The sequence below is a fragment of the Musa acuminata genome, chromosome BXJ1-1 (assembly GCF_036884655.1).
Source record: "Musa acuminata AAA Group cultivar baxijiao chromosome BXJ1-1, Cavendish_Baxijiao_AAA, whole genome shotgun sequence".
NCBI lineage: Eukaryota > Viridiplantae > Streptophyta > Magnoliopsida > Zingiberales > Musaceae > Musa > Musa acuminata.
In genome coordinates this window covers 36,446,582-36,461,438 of record NC_088327.1, presented here as the reverse complement: position 1 = coordinate 36,461,438, position 14,857 = coordinate 36,446,582, and the positions used below count along the sequence as shown (strand labels likewise).

The 14,857-nt window shown below is 35.6% G+C and overlaps 1 protein-coding gene across 1 annotated transcript; it reads left to right on the top strand.

Moving 5' to 3' along the window:
* The first annotated feature begins 12,841 nt into the window (after nucleotides 1-12,841).
* On the top strand, nucleotides 12,842-13,441 carry LOC103973334 (uncharacterized). The gene has a single exon (XM_009387871.3). The coding sequence runs from the start codon at nucleotides 12,877-12,879 to the stop codon at nucleotides 13,312-13,314; it is 438 nt and encodes a 145-aa protein (XP_009386146.2). The 5' UTR covers nucleotides 12,842-12,876; the 3' UTR covers nucleotides 13,315-13,441.
* The last annotated feature ends 1,416 nt before the right edge of the window (nucleotides 13,442-14,857 follow it).

The following is a 14,857-nucleotide window of genomic DNA, read 5'->3' as shown; positions in this document are numbered from 1 at the left end:
TTTGGGTACCATAATCCTAGATTTGTGGTTCCATTAAGATATCTAAGTATTATTTTAACTGCTTTGAGATGAGATATCTTAGGGTTTGATTGAAATCTAGCACAAAGTCCTATACTGAACATGATGTCTGGTCTGGTGGCAGTGAGGTAAAGTAAACTTCCTATCATACCCCTATAAGTTTTTTGATCAAAGCTTTCTCCACTTTCATCATTTTCTAACTTAGTAGAGGTGCTCATAGGAGTGTTACTAGCCTTTGAGTTGTTCATATTAAACCTTTTTAATAAATTCATGGCATATTTAGTTTGACTAATAAAGATGCCATTGCTTAGTTGTTTGATTTGTAAACCTAAGAAGAATGTTAATTCTCCCATTAAGCTCATTTCGAATTCAAGACTCATAGTTTTAGCAAAAGATTCACAAAGAGATTCATTTGTAGAGCCAAAGATGATATCATCAACATAAATCTGAACAATGAGAAAATTATTTTCAAAATTCTTGATAAACAATGTAGTATCAACCTTGCCTTAATCTAAACACATGATTAGGGAGGCTATTATTTTCAAATCCAGGAGGTTGTTCAACATAAACTTCTTCAGAAATAAAGCCATTTAGAAAAGCGCTTTTAACATCCATTTGAAATAACTTAAAATTATTACTACTAGCGTAGGCAAGGAGCATCCTTATGGCTTCCAATCGAGCCACAGGTGCGAAGGTTTCTTCGTAATCGATACCTTCTTCTTGGTTGAAACCTTTGGCCACTAATCTAGCCTTGTTTCTAACCACGATACCATTTTCATCTTGCTTGTTTCTGAAAACCCATTTAGTACCAATAACTAAATGGTCATTTGGCCTAGGAACAAGCTTCCACACCTCATTTCTCTCAAATTGATTCAATTCATCTTGCATTGCGATAATCCATGAATCATCTTTCATGGCTTCGTCAACGCATTTGGGTTCAATTTGGGAGAGAAAGGCGGCGTTTGCACAAAAAGTTTTAAGAGAAGATCGTGTTTGAACCCCTTTTGACGTGTCTCCTAAGATTAGCTCCCTGGGATGAGCATCTACATACTTCCAATCCTTGGGTAAGGATATTTCGGGAGTGGATGCATCCAAGTTGCTAGTTGGAGAAGGGGTTTCATTTAAATTCAAGGAATCAAAATTAACATCTTCGTCAAGATCATTTTTCGTGATTTCGGAAATCTCATTGAAAACAACATGAATGGATTCTTCGATAATTAAAGTTCTTTTATTGAAGATACGAAAGGTTTTAGAAACAGTAGAATAACCAAGAAAGATTCCTTCATCGGATTTAGCATCAAATTTTCCTAAGTTGTCCTTTTCATTTAAGATAAAACACTTACACCCAAATACTTTAAAATATGAAACATTGGGTTTTTTATTGTTCTATAACTCATAGGGAGTTTTGGTTAGTAGAGGTCTTACTAGAACTCTATTCAAAATGTAGCATGCAGTATTTACGGCTTCGGCCCAAAAATATTTGGGTAGGTTGTGTTCATTCAACATGGTTCTTGCCATTTCTTGTAAATTTCGATTTTTTCTTTCTACAACTCCATTTTGTTGAGGATTTCTAGGAGTAGAGAAATTATGGTTGTATCCATTGAGTTCACAAAATTCCTGGAAATCATGGTTTTGAAATTCACCACCATGATCACTTCTAATTGATGAAATCATAGACCCTTTCTCATTCTGAACAAGTTTGCAAAACTTGGTAAAAGATCTAAGACACTCACTTTTCTGTTTTAAGAAGTAAGTCCATGTGTATCTGCTATAGTCATCCACGATGACGAAGGCGTATTTGCTACCTCCTAGGCTTGATGTGGAGATTGGTCCGAACAAGTCCATATGGATCAATTGTAAGGGCCTAGAGGTGCTTATTTGATTTTTAGATTTGAAGCTACTCTTAATTTGTTTACCTAATTGGCAAGCATCACATACATTATCTTTGATGAACTTGATATGAGGAATTTCTCTTACAAGTTCTTTGGATGATATTTGAGTGATTCGTTTCATGCTAGCATGACCTAATCTTCTATGTCATATCCAAGCATCCTCATTCAAAGCAGAAAAACACATTTCATTACACAAATCATTGATGTCAATAGTGTATACGTTATTTTGTTTCAATGCAATCATAGATATATTTTTGTGTGGTTTTTCAATGATGCACGCATTAGATTCAAATCTGATAATATATCCTTTATCACATAATTGACTAATGCTCAAGAGGTTATGTTTTAAACCATCAACTAGCAAAACATCTTCAATAGAGAAGTTGGATTTGTTACCTATGGTTCCTTTGCCAATGATTTTACCCTTGTTGTTGTCTCCGAATGTGACATATCCTTCGTCTATGCTAGTGAGCTTAGAGAATTGAGATGGATCTCCGGTCATATGCCTTGAGCATCCACTATCAAGGTACCATCTCTTGCTCCTAGCTTGCGATGGTTTAGTTTTCTACAAGAAAGGATGATGTTTAGGTACCCATTTGCTTTTGGGTGCCTCATAAATAGATCTACATTTTCTATCATGTTGCATAGAATTTGTCATGGTTCCTTTAGGAACCCAAATCAATTTGTTTGGACTTATTTTCTTGAATGGACAACAATGTGTCTTGTGTCCAAATTTACAACAGAAGTTACATTTGTCTTGATGTCGAATATGTAAGATGGAGCCTTTTATGAAGGTGGTTGGATTTTGGTGAGGACTTCTCACGAATCCAATTCCACTTCTTTTGGGAACGTGACCCTTGTTTGTAAGGATCATGTTCAATGACTTGCTACCAACCTCGAATTTCTTCAAGGTGTCATTAAGTAGCAAGTTTTCTTTTTGGAGAGTTTCTAGATCATGGCATTTTATGCATGGGCTTAAACTATCATGATGTTCAGCATTTAACTTATCAAAATTACAAATAAGACTATCATGCTCCTTTTTTAGCAATTTGTATTTACTACTGATAGTCTTACACTCATCAAACAATTCATAGAAAGCATTTAATAATTCATCGAATGATAAATCTGCATCTATTGAATTTGTTACCTCATCTTCGATGGCCATTAAGGCGTAATGAGCAACTTGCTCGGTGTTGGACTCCTCTTCTTCGGATGCGCTCGAGTCATCCCATGTTGCTTGAAGCGCCTTCTTCTTTGATGTTCTCCTTTTGACTTGGGGACAATCACTCTTGTAGTGTCCCGGCTTTTTGCATTCATAGCAGATTACTTGGTCCTTCTTGGGTTCAAGTTTATTTTTTGCATCATTCTTAAACTTGTTTCTTTTAAAGAACTTTTTAAACTTTCTTGTTAGAAGTGCCAAGTCATCATCACAGTCCTCATCACTTGAGTTTTCTCTCAAGTGGCATTCAGAAGTTTTGAGTACCATATCCTTCCTGTTCTTTGGAAGGATGTCTTCTTGCTCTTCATGAGCTTTACAAGTCATTTCGTAGGTCATTAATGACCCGATTAGTTCTTCAAGAGGGAAATTTCGCAGATCTTTTGCCTCTTGAATAGCAGTGACTTTAGGATCCCAACTCTTAGGAAGGGATCTTAGTATCTTATTAACAAGCTCAAAATCCGAAAAGCTCTTTCCGAGTCCTTTTAGACCGTTGACGACATCCGTGAAACGGGTAAACATGTCGCCAATGGTTTCACTCGGTTTCATCCGGAAAAGTTCGAAAGAATGTAACAGCAAATTGTTTTTTGACTCTTTTACTCTACTTGTGCCTTCATGGGTCACTTCGAGTGTGTGTCAAATATCCAATGCAGTTTCACAAGTTGAAACACGGTTAAACTCGTTTTTATCAAGTGCACAAAATAAGGCATTCATAGCCTTTGCATTAAGAGCGAAAGCCTTCTTCTCCAAATCATTCCAATCGATCATTGGAAGAGAAGACTTCGAAAATCCGTTTTCGACAAGATTCCACAGTTCAAAATCCATAGAAATAAGAAAGATTCTCATTCGGGTCTTCCAGTAGGTGTAGTCCGTCCCACTGAACATGGGTGGACGCGTAATAGAATGCCCCACTTGGTTTCCGGCGTATGCCATTTCTCTTGGGTTTTAATCCGTTAGAGAGTTAACCTTGCTCTGATACCAATTGTTAGGATCGAGAGAACTAAGAGGGGGGGGTGAATTAGTGCAGCGGAAATCTTTCAGCGATTAAAAACGAAAGCTGCGTTCGTTTGATAAAAACTATTTTGATGCAAAAGCCGATTCTAAGAATACTTATGATTAAGTGCAGTTTATGTCAAAACACAGTTTGTGTCTAAGCGCAGTTTACGCAGTTTGCGTCTAAATGCAGTTTGCGTCTAAATGCAGATTGCGTCTAAGCGCAGTTTGCGTCTAAGCGCAGTTTGCGTCTAAGATCAGATTACGTCTAAGCGCAGTGCAGTTTGCGTCTAAACGCAGTTTTACGTCTAAACACAATTTTACGTCTAAACGTAGTTTTACGTCTAAACGCAGTTTGCGTCTAAACGCAGTTTTACGTCTAAACGTAGTTTTACGTCTAAACGCAGTTTGCGTCTAAACGCAGTTTTACGTCTAAACGTAGTTTTACGTTTAAAAGTAGTTAACGTCTAAAACACAATTTTAAAGGGATCTGAACTTAGAAACTTCGTTCGTAAAAGCGCAGAAGACAGTTTTGCAGAATCAAAACGTAAACTTAAACTGTAATGTATGAAAACACCGATTTACGTCTGAATGCAGATTCGGAAAGATTAGCACTTAGAAACTTGTTCGTAAAGGCGCAGAGAGCAGTAACTATGTAGGAGGTTTGCAGTAATGATAAAGTGCTCAAAATAAACACAAACCAGAGATTTAGAGTGGTTCGGTCAGTCTTGACCTACTCCACTTTTGGCTTCCTCCACCGACGAGGTCACCGACGTCAACTAGAGGCCTTCCTTCAATAGGCGAAGGCCAAATGCCCTTTTACAGATTCACTCCTTTTGATGGGCTCAGGAGACAACCCTTACAGGACCTTTCTCTCCTCTCTTTACAACTCAAGACTTGAAGAACAGAAAGAGGAGAACTTTAGGACTTTTCACAAATTTGAGCTCTTAGAATCACAGAAAAGATCAAGAATTCGGTGTAGGTCTATATCTTTTCAGTGTTGAATGGGTGGGGTATTTATAGGCCCCAACCCAATTCAAATTTGGAGCTCAAAACGATCAAATCCCGGAATTCCGGGATCAGGCGGTTGCACCTCCTGACTGGAGAGGTTGCACCGCCTGGCAGAGCTCGAAGACTGAGCCCAGGCGGTTGCACCTCTGTGTCAGGGGCGGTTGTACCTCCTGAGTCTGGCTCGGAGACTGAGCCCCAAGCGGTGCCACCTCTTGATTGAGGCGGTTGCACCTCTCTGCCAGAGCTCGAAGACCGAGCTCAGGCGGTGCCACCTCTCTGTTAGGGAGGTTGCACCGCCCAGTCTAGCTCGAAGACTGAGCTCAGGCGGTGCCACCTCCTGGCTGGGGCGGTTGCACCGCCCAGTCTCGCTGGGAGGCTTAGCCCAGGCGGTGCCACCTCCTGGCCTAGGCGGTTGCACCTCCTGGTGCAATCAAGGTCCGAATGGTTAGCTCCATTCGGCCCAATTTCAGTCTTTCAGGGGCCCAATTGCCCCAAGATTAAGCTAATGGGATCACCTCCCATTTTCCAACTTAATCAACGTGCTAACTACGATTAGATCTAAGACAATTTCTGCAGCTTTGCTTCGGTGCGTCAATCGCTTCTTCCGGCGAGTTTCCAGTGAACTTCCGTCGATCATCCGATGAACCCTTGGTGATGCTCCTGCGGACTTCCAGCAAACTCCTAGACTTTGCGACGATCCACTTGGCGAGTTCCGAAGAGCTTCGCTTGGCAAGCTTCTGGACTTCTCGGATCTGTTCTCGTAGAACCTCCGACGACCGTCCGAACTTCCGTCGAACTCTCGAACTCCGAACGTGATCATGAACTTGACTCCGGCGCAACTTCTGCTGCTTGTCTAACTTTCATCGTAGTTAATCCTGTACACTTATCTCAACACATAGATTAGACAACAAATGACAATTGACTTCATCATCAAAATTCGAGATTCAACAGAACACATACCCTAAGTTTGGTTGAATCTTAGATTTTGATGATGAAATCAATTGATAAATTAATGATCTAATTCATATGTTGAGATAAGTGATATAGGACTAACTACATGGAAAAGAGCAAAATAATTACGGTAGAATCGGGCATTAGGCCAAAGTCAAAGATCGGATATTGGGTTGGAAGAATCGAAGTATGCGCTGAGAACGGATGTTGCAGGAATCAACATGATGGAGGGTCGGGCGATACGCTAAATATCTGAACGATATGTCGAATGTTCACCAAAAGCTAGCTGGGAGTTTACCAAAAGTGCACCGAAAGTTTCTCTAAGAGTTTGGATGAACAATTGACGTGCCGGACAACTAGATTGCTTGATTATAATTGTTTTGGCCTTAATTGATGTAGTTAGGTCTTAATTTGAGTTAGATTTGGGAGAAATCCTATTAACTTAGTTAGGGGCCAATTGGATTCAATTTAGGGCTGGTTTGGGCTGGACTGATGGCCCAAACAATGGCTTGGAGCCCAGTCAGGTGGTGGCACCGTAGGAGCTAGCGGTGGAACCACCTAAGGCTCAACCTCCCAAGTGGTATGGGCGATGGTACCACCAGCAGTTAATGCTACCGAGCGGTGGTACCACTAGAACCTAGTGTCATAGTGTCAGGCAGTAGTACCACCCAGTACTAGTGGTGGTACTGCTAGTTCCCTAGAAACCCATGATAAGATACTTTTTGGCTTTATTTTTGAAGCTATTGGGGCCTATAAATACCCCACTCTTTCCTGCATAAAAGAGTAACAAAGTGTGAACAAAAATCTAGAAGTGTGCGGTGTGAAATTATTGTAAAAGTGCTAAGTGTCCTCCTCCTCCCTTTCTAAATCTTCTGATCATTCAAGTAAGGTGCGAGGCTTGTAAGTGTTGTCTCCTAAACTCGTGAAAAAGGACAAAGTTTTGTAAGATGATGGTTGGTCTTCGCCTATTAAAGAAAGACCATTAGTGGATGTCGATGACCTCGATAGAGGAGGAATCGGAAGTAGACATAGGTCACAACGACCGAATCACTATAAATCTGGTGTGTTCTTTCCTTACTGCTTACTTTCATTACTTAGTTGTACTCTGCATTGTACATTTACTTCAAGTCGATATCTTCTCAATATGATTTCTTTATTACGTTTTTATCAACTCGGAAAGATTTGGAATCGCAACCGTCATTTTTATTGCTACACTAATTTAGCCCCCTCTTAGTGTTGTATTGATCCTAACAAGTTTGGCTTGCTGTCATCAACATTGAACTAGAAACTCGAGTCCATATAGTCCTCAACCTTGAGATTACCTCCCTTGTACACTAGAAAAAAATCCTTAGTCCTTCTTAAGAATTTAGGGGAAGCATCATATATCTTGGAGATTCAGATCTATAGAGATAGATCTAAGAGGATGTTTGGCTTGTCCTAGTCTAGGTACATACACACCATTCTGAAAAGATTTGATATGAAAAATTTCTAGAGATGTCTCATTCTCAAAAGATTTGATATGAAAATTTTCTAGAGATGTCTCATGCTGATGAGACATATAATATCATTTTATAGGAGTATGTCCCTAAAGACTCTTGAAGAAAAGATACACATAAATAGGATACCCTATGCCTCAGTGATGTGATCTATGATGTATGACATGCTATATATCAGGCCTGATATAGCGTATGCTCTATGATTGTTTATAAAAAGATATGTTCATTCGACATGTACTATTTCACAATAATATTTGAGATACTTTTAGTTTCTATAAATAATCCTAATATATTTAATTCAGAAATAATCATTTTTTTTTTCTTTACCTTTCTCTCTTAATTATATCTTTATTTAATTTACTATTTAATTTATTAAAAAAATTAGTCAAGTCACTCTATAAATATTTTTATATGAGAGATAATATTAGTTAAATCTTAGGGTGAAAATCTCATATCTATGCCATATATAGGGATGAGATTTTGCCTTCAGGTAATATTTAGGCATTTCTAAATTTTACTCTTTTATTTTGTTAGCTTAATATTTTATTATTTATTAATCAAAATCTAAATATCCTATATTTTACCCCAAGATATTATTCTATAAATACTCTTAAGATTTTGGGATATAGTGCAGAAGAAAAACCACTCTTAAGTTATTCTAAAGGGATTTTTCTTTTTTATAATTATTTTATCTTTGTTACAAAATATGACCTTTTCTCCGTTGATAGTTTGATATAAACTAGAGTGGACTTAGATCATGATGCTGAATTCAATCATATGAATCTTGTATTCTTTTCTTTTTCTTTTGGGTATGTAACTTTTGCATTGGTGTTTTATTAGAATTGTTTTCCCAAACAAATGAATTAGATGTAGATTGACAACTTGCCACTTGAAAGTTTGAGATAGTCCTATTATGATCATTCTATCTCAAATTTTTTACTAGTGTTATTCTATCTAAAATTGGAACTATGTGAAAAGGATTGAATCTGGAATAAATTTTAATGTCCGCTCTCATGTACAAGGTAGATTAGGTTTGACATAAAATTAAATCCCAGTGCGTAGTGTTAAAAACAATAGAATCAAACTTAAACATGCTTATTAGTGTCATCTGATAATTCATAATTTGTCCTACGAGAGTAGAAGTAACTCTCAACTTTTAATAGCATTAAAAGGACTAAACTAAGCAGTGATAGGTGTTGGACCCAAGATGAGGATGGAGGGTTTAGCTTCATTTTGGTAGATGATACTGTTGCTGATTGCAAGTTCTTGAAGGATGGTAGAGGGATACATTATTAAGCGCTTGTTATTCTTGGGGGCCTCCGTGCGTCTTGGGAACGAAGGAAGGATACCTTGGGACACCTTGGGTGCATGTGCATGTGGAGATAGATTCATTGAGCCTAAAATTGATAGAATGAATGAGATAATATTTGATCTCCGATTAAAATTAAAAAAATATATATAAGAAATTATAAGAAAAAAAATAAAAAGTTAGAAAAATGAAATCCCAAGGTGTGTGATCGCTATTCTAAGCACATTCTCCCTTCGATTAAAACGAAACAAGGTGTTAAATCGATAATTAAAAAAAGGATTATTTATTTATTTATTTATTTATTTGTATTTAATCTATGCATTAGTGGTTGATTGTTTGCTAAAATAACTTGAATTAAATATCGGGTTGGTATTTCGAAATAAAATTATTATATTTATTGTTGATCCTGATTGATTGTTCTACGTAGCTTTTTAATCTGATTATAATGTGTTTTATATTTTTTTGAATTTAATCTATTGTAATTAGATTTTAATAAATATACAATTTTTTAACTGTTTGAGTAACTGTTTGTCGTCTTCGCTACTAAACGGATTCTCTTTTCATATAAAAATATATAAGACTCCACTAAAAAAATTACTAAACCGATTAACTACATATATTTTCTTAAATATTAATCATATCTTTACTTAAATAATAAAAAAAAACTTCCCTGATTTAATTGGAGTTGTGATTTCTGTCAAAAATAAAATAAAAATTCTTATTTTGATAAAAAAAAAACATCTTTCAATGTTTCTGTTGATTTAATATTTCTGATAACTAAATTAATATCTACATTTTTTTGGTTATAAAAAGATAAAACAAATTTGATTTCTGGACCTCTTTAATTCAAACACTATTCACTTCCTATTGCTTCATGACATGTGTGCAAACCATACATATAAACATATGTGGAAAAATATTAAATTCCTATTCCAATATGCATGTCGTAACTCTTACTGTTTTGGAATCAATTAATTTTGATCTTAAAATAATTTAATCATTTGGATCAATATTAAAAAGAATATCGTAATATGTTGTTCTTGAAATGAAAATATCTCCCAAGATATAGCTATGAAGCATTTACTTGTTATGACTTTGGTCAGTCCATAGTTTATGTTTCATTAAATGCTATGCAAATAAAATAAATCTAAATATTTAGTTATCCTATTGGGATAATATTAATCACATGAGCATTCTTCCGGTGGACGCTTTTGTTATCTGCATTTTACAGTAATTTGTTTTCACGATATAACTCTTCTAAATGTGTATATGGTATTATTTCTTGGGGTGATATTGGAATATACACCTCTATTCTATTTTTTTTTTTTGTATTATGCATGCATGAAATATATGACACATATTTTAAATATCATATGTATGTAATGTCATGAGCAAATTATTAATTCTAAATTTTCCTAGAAATGTGAGGTTTTAGCTATCTTATTTGTATATATGAATTGATTTAATACATGTGAACAAAAATTGAAAATGTATTATTATTCTTCCTTCTGAATGCTATTATGTTTTATTTGCATGACATGCTCACAGTAAATGCAATAAAAAGTTAGAAGAAGACTTTATCACGGAAAGTTTATTTAGAATTTTGGTGCATATATTACTACAAATTTTTCTCTGCTCTCATCAATGCTAGTATGTGTTCATAATTGGTGCAATATATTATGAGTGATTTGTTTCATTTTTATCTTTTCCTTTATCAAAATATATTTTGAATAATATACATCGTTGCAATGTTAACTCATACAACATTCCAAATTATAAAACTCTTTTTAAATTACACTATATAGATGCATAAATGAATTAATGTTATCCATTTTAGCAAATTACGCCATGCAATATTATTATGTTACATTCTTTATATGTTCAATTTTTGAACAAATGTGTGGATATTTCAAATTTCAAGAAATGTAGTTGTATCGATATCATGCTTATAATTATGGATTTGCTTAATATGTGTAATCATTTACCATCATTTTATTATGATAAATTATAAATACTTTATTTTTTTATATTAGCATGCTTATCGATTGACATTTGACTATAGATGTCAGTTATTTAGATACATGAATGATTATATCATTGATAAAATAAATTACATGTTTATTCTATACATGTATAATATATATATATATATATATATATATATATATATATATATATATTTATATATAGGTTTTACATAAATAAATGGACTATTGCCATGATATAATCGAGGGTGATAGGTTAGTTTATAATAGATCTTTTAATGGTCGGAAGATAAATAATGAAAAACATATTTTGTATGTTTAAGGAGCAAATTGAAGTTAACTCCAACCTTAGTGTACAAAGGTTGGAGTACAAATGAAGTTAATTAATGCAGATCCTTAAAGGAGTTAATTAAGTTAATTAATGAAGTTAATTAATGTAGTACATTTGTACAAAGGTTGGAGTACAAATGGAGATCCTTAAAGGAGATTCAATATGATAATAACAAATTAATTAATTGGCTAATGAGCAAATTGAAAGATAAATAATGAAAAACATATTAGTGTCCAAATGAAGTTAAACTCCAACCTATAGCCCTATGGTGATTACCAATTACTCCCATGTATAGGTATATGATGAATATAATTTTTTAAGGAAACTCGAAGTAATATTTTGTATGACATGTGATTATACACATCTTTGATAGCGACTTTCCTATTTAGATAATTCTTATAATTTCTCATGAATAAATAAAATACTGACTACTAAAGCATAAATTTGTGAGGATGTATTATATACTATATATGGTTAGTTGAAATCTAGATCAAAAGGAACATAGTTTAAGACTTGATTGGCTTCATTCTCTTTAGGTAGTTATTTCACTAAATGAGCTTAGTCCTTGAAAATACATCTCATTGACTATAATAATCTTTATTTTGTTCTTCATTTTATTAATTATTTATTTATTTTAAAATAATTTATGTTTTTATGGGGAATGATTAGAAAAATCATAAATTATAAGTTTACCCTCACCTCTCTTAGAAAAATTATTGTTTATGGGGGATATTTCTCTTAATGATTTTCTTCTAAAATAAATAAAAAAAATTATCCTATAAGTTTTCTCTTATCCTCACTACTCTCTTAATACTCCATGTGTTACTCCGTCCTTCTTCACGCACACATGATATGTCATAACTCGAGCCTGATGGGCTAATTAGTCTATCAACTTCGTTTGGTTTAAATCACTTATTAAAATGCTTAAACTGAAGTTTATAATAATACACTCATCAGACCTTTATAAGTCAATTTTAATCATGTTCGATGTGGGACTAATCAAGGGTGTTACATGATATGCGTGCCATATTCCAAGATTGATCAGAAAACTTCTAAGGTACATTTGTCACTCTGTGTTGTTTCTATGATGTGCGTATATAAATATCTATCTATATATCGATAATATTTTCGGAGGGCAACACCAAGCAGCAAATTAAATTAATTAGCTCTCGATGCTATGAGATCAATCATCAGACCATCTCAGATCTTTTTTCTGTTCTGCAATTATCTTTCGTTTCTTTTCCCTATCTTTTACAATTTTTTTCCTTTCATCATAGGATTAATTTTATTTACTTAAAAACTCTATTGGTCCCACTACATGCCACGTGTGAGGGACCACCCAGCAATGTGGACGGTGGTAGTAGGAAGACAACGCTTCAAATGGCTACGGATGGAAGCAGGTGAACGCAACAATGGCCGGAATCAATGAACCGAGCATTTAGGTCTAATTCAATTCGTGGACCTCCAAACACCGCCCGACCGCACATTTCGTGAACCCAAAAGATCTAACGAACGAGAGAACACAACACTACTGCACCGATCTTTTAGTTGAAATTATCACAAACAGCTCAACAAGCTGTTTGCATTAATGCCGCCCGAGTCGTCTTCTTCTCCTCCACCACTATAAGTAATCAATCCCGGTCTCGGCTGCCTGCAACTCGAAGTATCCACAGAATGGCATCCCATGCCATCGAGCATCACCGCAAGGGCGCCGAGGTCTACCACGGAGACGACGTCTGCAGGGAGAAGACGATGCAGCTGCTCCGAGAGCTCGGCCTCCCCAGTGGCCTGCTGCCGTTGGAGGACATAGAAGAGGTCGGCTACAACCACGACGACGGCTTCGTGTGGCTGACACAGAAGAAGAAGATGAACCACATGTTCGAGGAGATCAAGCAGCTGGTGTCATACGCCGCCGAGGTGACCGCCTTCGTGGAGGAGCGCAAGCTGAAGAAGATAACCGGCGTGAAGGCCAGGGAGCTGCTTATCTGGTTCACCGTCGTCGAGGTCTGCGTCAACGACCACTCCTCCGGGAAGAAGATCACCTTCAGGACTTCCACCGGGCTATCGGAGACCTTCCCGGAGTCTGCTTTCGAGATCGATCTCCACGATTGAGCTCATCGTTCGACTGCGTTGATGATCAATGCTACACAATGTAGCAGTACCTTCTATTGTATTCTTGGAGAACAAAGAGCATGAAATTAGCTCGAAGATATTGAAATTTGAAGAGACATTTACTCAAGTTTTATCCTTGACATATAGTATTGATTAAAAAACGATAAAAGACGAGATTTGAGCTCAGAGCCTTACGAGATATTCAAATAAAATTTTTATGAGAAGTGGTCAAAGGAAATATTCTAGACAAAATTAAAACATGTTAATATAATCGATATAGATTCATTAATATTAAGTCTTAATTAATCAATAACATTGATGATATACAATCGTTATGATAAATTATTATTCAAATTTCAGCGTGGGTTTTAGTTGAGGTGATCACAATCAACGAATCAATCAGTTTGGCTTGGAACTTAGGCCTTGTGGCCATACTGGTCACACCAATTTGACAATCTTCCTGCCGGCATTGTATTGTTGCACCTGTACAGTCCTAAAAGTCATTGAACAAGTCTAAGCCTCTGACTTTGTTGATACGATCTCACCCTTTCTTCTTATTCTGAATGCCGTAAAGCTACGTCACATTTATTGAGACTCCACTTCCGTGTTCTTGAAATGAATATGATCCCAATAAAAGACATCGAGTGAGACCACCTTAATTTTTCCCCGAGAGAACGGCAAGCATCTATTTAACTACTTTCGGTATCTTCCTCCATCATCACCGTCAGCATTCAGGCCACTCTCATCTACACTTCCTCCGCATCTCTTTGCTTTGCATTAATTGCCTGTAGCTACGATGTCAGCGCAGTCCATCGAGAACAACTACAAGGTGCTTTGCTTTTATTATTGACCAACGAGACATCTAGACATTTGAGAGATAAGAATCGTAAAAAATTAAGTATTTGATACAGTGTGAGATTTATAGTAAACTTGTCGTTATAGAATTTAATGATTTAGTAGTAGAGAGGGGGTAGCAACTATTTTTTCATTCTATATATTTATCTTTAAGAAAATATGAGTGTTGCTTTGACTCCTGCCAATTGCTTGATCTTTAACGGAGAATTGAAGTATAAATCCTAGAAAGTAACTTCAAGTTTCTAAATCTTTAATGAAGAATTGACCTACCAATTGCTTGATTTCCATAGGATTACTACTTGTAATGATAATGTCATCGACATATATCAGTAAATATATAGTACTTCCTTTTTATTATCGTAGAAATAATGAGGTATCAGACTTAGAGTTGATAAAACCAATTGATGCTAAAAATGAGTCAAGTTCGGTATATCAAGCTCTTGAAACTTAGCGAAGTCTATAAATAGCTTTTCGTAGTTTACAAGTATGGCTTGGATATTGAGGGTGGATGAAATCAGAAGGTTGCTACATAAAGACATCCTCAATTAAGATCCCCTATAAGAAAGCACTATTAATATTTAGTTGTCATATGTACTAGCCTTGAGTGATACTCAAACTTAAGATGAGTCGGATTATTATAGGTTTAATAACTGGACTGAATATTTCTTAGAAGTCAATACCTGATCGT